This window comes from Meleagris gallopavo, chromosome 10 (assembly GCF_000146605.3).
Source record: "Meleagris gallopavo isolate NT-WF06-2002-E0010 breed Aviagen turkey brand Nicholas breeding stock chromosome 10, Turkey_5.1, whole genome shotgun sequence".
Classification (NCBI taxonomy): domain Eukaryota; kingdom Metazoa; phylum Chordata; class Aves; order Galliformes; family Phasianidae; genus Meleagris; species Meleagris gallopavo.
In genome coordinates, this window is record NC_015020.2 from 9,049,123 (window position 1) to 9,056,838 (window position 7,716).

Consider the following 7,716-nt stretch of genomic DNA (forward strand, 5'->3'; position numbering starts at 1 on the left):
AAAAAAAAAAAGCAAGTTTAAAAGCATCAAAATCTGGTCATTGACTGTTTTCTTCATCACCTAATAACTCAAGTAGATGGACTATGTATGTAGTTGTAATATAAAAAAAGAAAATAAGAAATATAAGGGGAAACTTCAAAATCTCTCTTTTCAAGTTGTTTTAACTTGAGCATAAGATTTAGCTAACATTTTCAGCTATCTTCTTGAAATTACTGATAATGGGTTATCAGTAATGGGTTAAATGTATATCAGTATATGGGTTAAATGTGATATTTAAAACATGTTTTTTACTGTCATTGAAATAGTAAACTATCCCTGGTATTAGTAAGGCCTTATTACCCAGTTTCTGATGAGGGATGTTAGCTTCTTTAGCTTGGAGAAGAAAAGGCTTCAGGAAGACCTCTTGAAGGTCTTCTAGTACTTGAAGGGAGCTTATAAGCAAGAGAGATGCAGACTTCTTACAGGGGAAAATAGTGATAAGACAAGGGGGAAATGGTTTTAAACTAAAAGAGGGGAGATTGTGATTAGATTTTATGATGAAATTCTTCACTCAGAGGGTGGTGAGACACTGGCACAGGCTGGCCCAGAGAAGTTGTGGATGCACCATCACTGGAGATGTTCAAGTCCAGATTGACTGGGGCCCTGAGCATCTTCATCCAGTGAGTGGCAACCCTGCCCACAGCAGGGGGTTGGAACTGTGTCAGACTTAAGGGTTCTTCCACCCCAAGCCATTATTATGATTCTGTGACTGATTTTGATGTGTTAAGTATTGGCGATTTTTTGCAGTTCTCTTATCTTTTTTTTTTTAAGCATAAAATAAAGATGACTTGAAAATGGTGATTGCTTACTTAATAGAATTCCTAAGAACAGAATGAGTTAATAATATGCTCAAAGTGATTGGTGAATAAAGCAAACTTATTTGAAATGCTGGTGAGTTTCTAAATTTCTTTTTTTCCTATTAGAATAAAATCTGAAAGCAATATTCTGTTGACTTTATCAGTGTTGAAAATAATCTTAGTGACTTCCCACGCTGGTCATACAGTTTATTGATAATGCCGTTAGTTGCCACTACATGCAAGGCCAGACTAGAGCTAACTCTCAGAACCTGTCCTACCTGTGCTTGAGCTATTCCTTCAGTCAGCCACTTCTTTGTAGATGAGCAAAGGAATGAAAATCTGTATGTAGACAGGGCCGTGTGTTAATCTGACTGTATATGCATCAGCAGATGGTGACCTTCAGGGGGTTGGAATTAAGTGTATTTGCAGACATGGCATCCCCAATATTCTTTAAATAAGAGGTAACCAAATCCCGAGAGTACAGTAAACTGACATACTTCAGATGTTGTAAGCTTTTGGCATTCTGTCCTGTAGACTCCAATTGGAATGTCTCCTGTAGAAGAACAAAGTTTCTGATATAGTCTGGCATATGTCCTAATCCATAAATCCTCTTCTGTGATTTTCATCTGACAAATAATAATAGGAAGAAAACTTAAACTCGTGAGGGTTTACCTCTTGTTCATCATACAGCTCTTGAAATTTTTTTGGAACTAAGTGCTAGCTGATAATCATCATATTGTAGCATTGTACTTTTCATCCACAATAAACTTGAAATTTCTAGAGTTTGTAGACACTGTTCCCTTGCTTTATGTTTGGGAGACACTGCCGTGCAAATGGTTCGGTCTGATGGAATGACCTGTCTTTATTTTGAAGTTACTCAAAAATTTCCTTCATACGTTGTTTGTATGAAGGAAAACGTAAAAGGATGAATTATTAGCAGTAGTAAGAACCTGATGATAGACTGAAGAATAAGCACATATTTTGAATGTGTCCAGATAACAGTACTTTACGCTGCATGTGGAGTATTTGGGAGAAGGAAAGAAGGCAATCTACTAAACATAAATGTGTAAGAATGAATTCTTAAATTAATTTCAAATAACTAACAGCTTACACAAGCTTTAACAGCTTACACAAGCTTTATTTTAAGGTACACAAGTATCTTGTCAGAGATACAGCTAACTGGCATTTACTGTAAATAAGTTAATGATTGACCTAGAAACTCTGCAGTGGTTTTCTTTAAAACAAACTTTTTCAAGTAACATTAATTAGAGCAATTAGAGCAAACTTCATTTTTGAGAGCAACAACCTATAATGCTTTATACTTCACTACAAAACAACTTGCAAATGTCTCAACTTTGATTTGTATCTTTGCTACCATCATTGATAGGTATGAGGGAAAAGACAGTTGAATAGAATAACCCACTTATAATATTTTTAACTCTGCATGGAGGATATTGACTTTTGAACTTCACTGAAATACACCAAATCACTTCAGTTTAGGTATGTGTATAGATGATTATTTATGTAAAATTCAATTTGGTCCTTCATTACCTAAGATGGAAACAGTTGCAAAATAGCATTAGGAATAAGTACTAGTCAGAATGTACTCTACAGTTTTTGATAAATATAGATTGTTCTAAAAGTAATACCTCCTAGTTATTTCCATGGACACTAAAATAGATACAATAACATTATTTGATAAGAGTAAATTCTCAGCTACAAAACTTTTTCTCAGCCATTTTTCAATTCAATCACAGCTATTAGCTATGCATTTTCAGCAGTGATGAGCAGGAGGCTATGTGCTGGGCTCATAAAAATCAGCATGGCTGTACAGAATGTTGTTTGTGATTCATGTTGCTGTCACCACTGCTAAAATGAACCACTCACTGTGTTGACATCCAGTGTGATCTTTGTAGATGTTCAGCAAGCCTAAGTGAAATTCAGTAGGTGCCATATTTTCACATGAAGGAATTCAGTGGCACACCTTTGCTTTAAATGCACTTCCATGTCAGATGTCATTTTGTCAGACTGCCACTCTGTTGCCATCTGTTGTGTGGTAACAAAATGTAATGGAATATTGGTGGGAAGGTTCAACCTCCGCTGCCATACCACCAATGTCTGCCTCTGACACCATGAGCAAAATAATAAATAGGAGATGTTACTTTTGGAGCAGCCCTTGTGTTTGGTTAGTAAAGTTGGTTACTGAACTGCCATGTACGTCTATTAAAATAATAACAACAAACAAGCTTGCACTTTTCTTGCATTTTCCTATATTTCCTGTGTTTCTTTATGCTTCAGAGCATGTATTGTGTTTTTTGGGGTGGAGTGGATTGGTTTATTTGGTGGTTGTTTGTTGTGCTCTTTTTTTTTTTTTTTATACAATTTAAACTATGCATGTTTTCTACCTAATTTCCTGTAGTTCTTTTTCCCCCTGCTGAAAAAGGAAACAGATGGCCTTTCTTGGCATTCAACAAAAATGAAAGTCTTCTACAAAGAAAGTAGAGGTGTTTCACAGACCATAAGAACATTCTCTGTTGCTTTGTAATAATAGTAAATATACTTTCTTAAAACTTACTGAACAAAGAAACCCAGATCCTGGTGTTGTATCAAGTCCCAGGAGAAGTCTTGTGATAGAGATCATATAATCTTTCACAAATGACTGCAATATTTTTAACAGAAGACACAGAAAGACAAAAAAAGCTTCAATGAATGGATAAGCAGATAACCATATGCACCATATGTGAATTCCACAGAAACCGTACATCTGTGTTTAAAGTCAATATCTTTTAAGTATCTTTCATTGTAGAAACAGTTATTTCTTTACGCATGCTGAATCTATTGATTTTAAAAAAAAAAAAAAAAAAAAAGATTCTGCATATGTATGTCCATAGAGGAGTCAAAGGCATGATGAGGTAGCTTGAAAACTAAGTTGTTTATGAACGAAAGTTACTTGTTAGCATTTATTTGTTGTGAAACTTTAATGACTATCTTCTGTGTATATGAAATGCTGTCATACGTCAGGTGGAGATGCAGTATAAAGTAGTGGGTAATACAAAGGTGAGGCTGCTATTATTTTAATTCGAACTGGAGTCATTTGTCTTTGCTGGTCCAGCTAATGATTAAGATAAAATCTGCCTTATCTCAGATCAGACTTGTTGCTTTAACAAAAGTGTTTTGGTAGAATGATAGAAATTAGAGAGGACTAACCAAACTAAATGTAGGAACGCATGCTAAGGAGACCAGGAATGGACATTAGATAAAAAGATGAAACATTTGTGATTTTAGCTTATCAATTGGACTGCTGGAATCAGAAAGCCACGTGTGCTCTCCTAACTGTGGTAGGTCTGTTCATTGCCACCTCTTGGGTGTAGAAGGGCAGGATTCAAAGCAGGCTATCTTTCCCTAGAACACAGCTTGCAACTAGCTCTTTGGCTTTAAAGTGTGATGGCTGCTTATCTGGAGGTCTAGTTGACAAGAGTAAGAGGACAAGACAGGATGATGTAATAAAAGCTTCTCTCAGCAAGTGAAGGTTGCTGATAAATTATTCATACAAATATTTCTATTGATTTTTGTGATTAGAGGCACTGTTTGTTGGAATTGGCAATGAGCTATTTTTTTTTTTCCAGTGTTAACAGTCTCTATAATCTGTATTTTATACAGTTTGTATCAAAACTATCCATTTTTTTCTGTGGAGAGCTTCACAGTGTTATAATATTTAAAACAGAATTTGTTTTGGGTTGGTGACTGCAACTGGTCACTGACAGCAACTGCTGTCAGATAGAATGCTGATAAAGTGCTATGGTCTTTTACCTTTGATTGCTCCTGGCATAGCACCTATGTTAATGGGTTAATGTAGGAAAACAGGGTAATCCAATAATTAAGTAGAAAAAGTGGGTGGTGACATGGCATGCCTATGTTAAATGAAGGCACATGGTTATTCACAGTACCTGGTACAGCAGTGTGTCCAACATGCTGATGCTGAAAACCCTGCCAGCAGCGAAGGGCAGTCGAAACATAAATGCTAAATTAGATCCCTTCTCCCGTTCTTTCTGTATGGAAATTAAAAATAAAAAAAAAAATTACTGCTTTTAGAGGGATTGTAATACCAATTTGATGCTACTTTGAAAGAGACCAAAAGTGTAAAAGTGGCTTTATTCTTAATATAATTTCCACGAATATGTAGCGTGTTTCAATACTTAAAGTTTTTCAGGTTGAAAACTTGAAAAATACATACATTGTTTCAATCATTACATCTGTAATTTGACATTCTACCAAATCATGTTAAACAAAGATTGAGGTATTTCAACTGTTTTTAAAGCAAAGCTCTTTTTATTCCTCATCCAAACTTCTTGGTGTTGACAGTGGACTCTCATTCAGGTTCAGAAAGTCTATTAGCAACATGAATTATGAACAAGGAAACAGATCAGACAGACTAGGGTAGACATTTTTTGCTTTGATACTTCTGAGGAAGAGAAGCAGAAGAACATAAATAGTTATTCATCTTTTTATCACAACTCATACGTAAAGAAATCACAGCAATGTGCTTCCTATTCCTTCAGTAATAAGTGAGTAAACTACAGGTTGGAATAATTTTTCCTATTTTAAGGAGAGACCATGTATCAAGCTTTCAGCTTGGAGACATCGTAAAGAGCATGTTCTCAAAGTACAGAGAAGTCATGTTTTGGAACAGAGAGACACATCCATCACATGCATACACCAATCTGTGCTTGGGGCTAACAGTCTTAGAGGCAGCTTTGTAGGGTGGGATATGGGGGTCCTGGTGGTCTCAAATTGAACTTGGGTTGACAACGAGTCCTTGCTGCAAAGGCAGCTAACAGAATCCTGGGTGTCAAGGGACCTACTGGCAACACTCCTCCTAACACGCCTCCTACTTCCCCTCTTCTCAGCACCAGTGAGGCCAAGCGTGGAATACAGTGCACAGACCTGGGCTCCCCAGTACAAGCAGGACATGGATATTCTGGAGAGTCAAGCTAAGTTTTATTAAGATGATCAAGGTATTGGAGCTTAAGGAAAGGACTCGGACAAAACAGTCCCAAGAAAAAGTATGGGGAGATGTGGGTGGGGTGGTTGATGCTGATTTCAGGTGTACAAATATTTGAAGGGAGATGAAAAGGTGGTGGAGCTAGGTTCTTTTCAGTGGTGCCCAATACAAGGACAAGAAGAAATGGGCATAAACTGAAACGCAAATGATTCTTTCTGAGCATTTGGAAACATTTTATTGTTTTGGGTGACAAAGTAGCTAAACAGGTTGGAGAGTCCTTCCTTGGGGATGAGTAAAAACTGTTTGAATGTCGTCCTGGGCAACCTACTTCAGGTGACCCTGTTTGAGCAGGGGCCATTTGCAAGAAAACTTCCAGAAGTTGCTTTCAAATCCAACCATGCTCTGATTCTGTGATATGCACAGTGTAAGTCTGTTCCAGTTAGTGCATCATCCAAATGTGTTTAGGTTCGATTGCAGCATGCTGTAACCTCTGTTTGTCATTGTTGATTTCACCTGTTGATTCTTACTGTTTTATATGAGCAAGGTTGAAAATATGTCAAGGAATAGAAGTACTTTCTAGCCAAAAGTATTTAAAGTAACTCTTGCTGTCATTAATCCACTCTTTGTAAAATGTCACCTCTGTAAAGGAAGCCTCAAAATTTTAGAAAAGTATCTCAGTACTTGTTTTTATTATTATCATTTATTCTAAGTATTCTCTATATTCTGAACAAATGCTGTTGGCTCGTATTAGAGTACACCATTTTTAGGGCAAAAATGGTCTGGAACAAGCATCTTCAAACTCACGTGCAGACTACAGTGATGTCATTACAGTAGAAGTTGTATATTCTACTTCTGTTCAGCATTATATAAACTAATGCAACTCATTAAGTTATATCTCATTCCTAACCAGGTTGACACAGATACTTCTAACTTGCCTTGTCAAAGAGATCACATCTCTCCCTAGCAGTTCTTGCTCCTCACAGAGGAACTCAAAATCTTAAAATTCAAAGTGGCACCAGTGACTGAAATTCTGACAAGCACTTGTTAACTCACAAGCAGTATTCATACCAGGTGATACCTGAATGATAGAAACTGGCCTCTAGAGATCTGGCTGGATTGAGATTACTGATTTGCTTCAAGTACTTCTCCAACTGGTGATGGGAGTACCAAAGCCTGCTGCATAGTGCAATCCAACAATTTCTGGGCTTCCACTGTGACCTATGCTATGTGAGCTGCTCTGCTAACTTTTAAAATGTTAGCTACGTTCTGGCTACTGGCTAAATAAGCTTTCCACAAACCAGCAGGTTATTCTCAAATTTGCAGGCAAGTCAAGGCTACAGTTACAGGCATATATACACACACATATATGGCAAATTACTAATAAGCAGGCTTCTGTGTGTTCTTTTATATGCAGATATGTTTGTTCACCACAATGCTTTTCTAGTTATCACTGTGGGAAGAATTGTAGTTAACGTGTTCAACTTCACTTTCTTTCCCAAGACTCTATTTCCATATTATTCAGCTTAGGTTTATTTATCATACATTTCAATTAAAATAACTTATGTCCAGCCTGCTATTGCAGTTGTCTAGAGTCTATGTACAGCTTGCTACTCAGGTAAGCATACTAAAGCTAAATGGAAAAATTATCTTGTACTCCTTTATTTTATACAATCACACTCCTCTCCGTACTTCTATGTCACTAGGTCATAAGAAGAAAATATACCCTTACAGGTCTCCCTTGTATATGAAGTATAATTGACACAGCAATTACAGTATAAGCCCATTAATCCCAACAGGCAACATTGTCCTATCCACAGGAGATACTTAGAGGTGTTTGTGCAGAGAGTATGTTTTTTCATGAGTAACCTCCTTAAAAAA

General features: G+C 36.8%; 1 protein-coding gene across 1 annotated transcript in view; it reads right to left on the minus strand.

The window, feature by feature from the left end:
- Positions 1–568: 568 nt before the first annotated feature.
- The window catches only part of LOC104912376 (potassium channel subfamily T member 2-like), a 19,055-nt gene continuing 11,907 nt past the window's right edge, over positions 569–7,716 (minus strand). Inside the window, exons 2-4 of the mRNA XM_031554963.1 lie at positions 4,784–4,885; positions 3,412–3,495; positions 569–1,462 (exon numbers count right to left, since the gene is read on the minus strand). Of these exons, the coding sequence (XP_031410823.1) occupies positions 1,250–1,462; positions 3,412–3,495; positions 4,784–4,885 (399 nt within the window). The 3' untranslated portion in view covers positions 569–1,249. The remainder of the gene's footprint in view (positions 1,463–3,411; positions 3,496–4,783; positions 4,886–7,716) is intronic.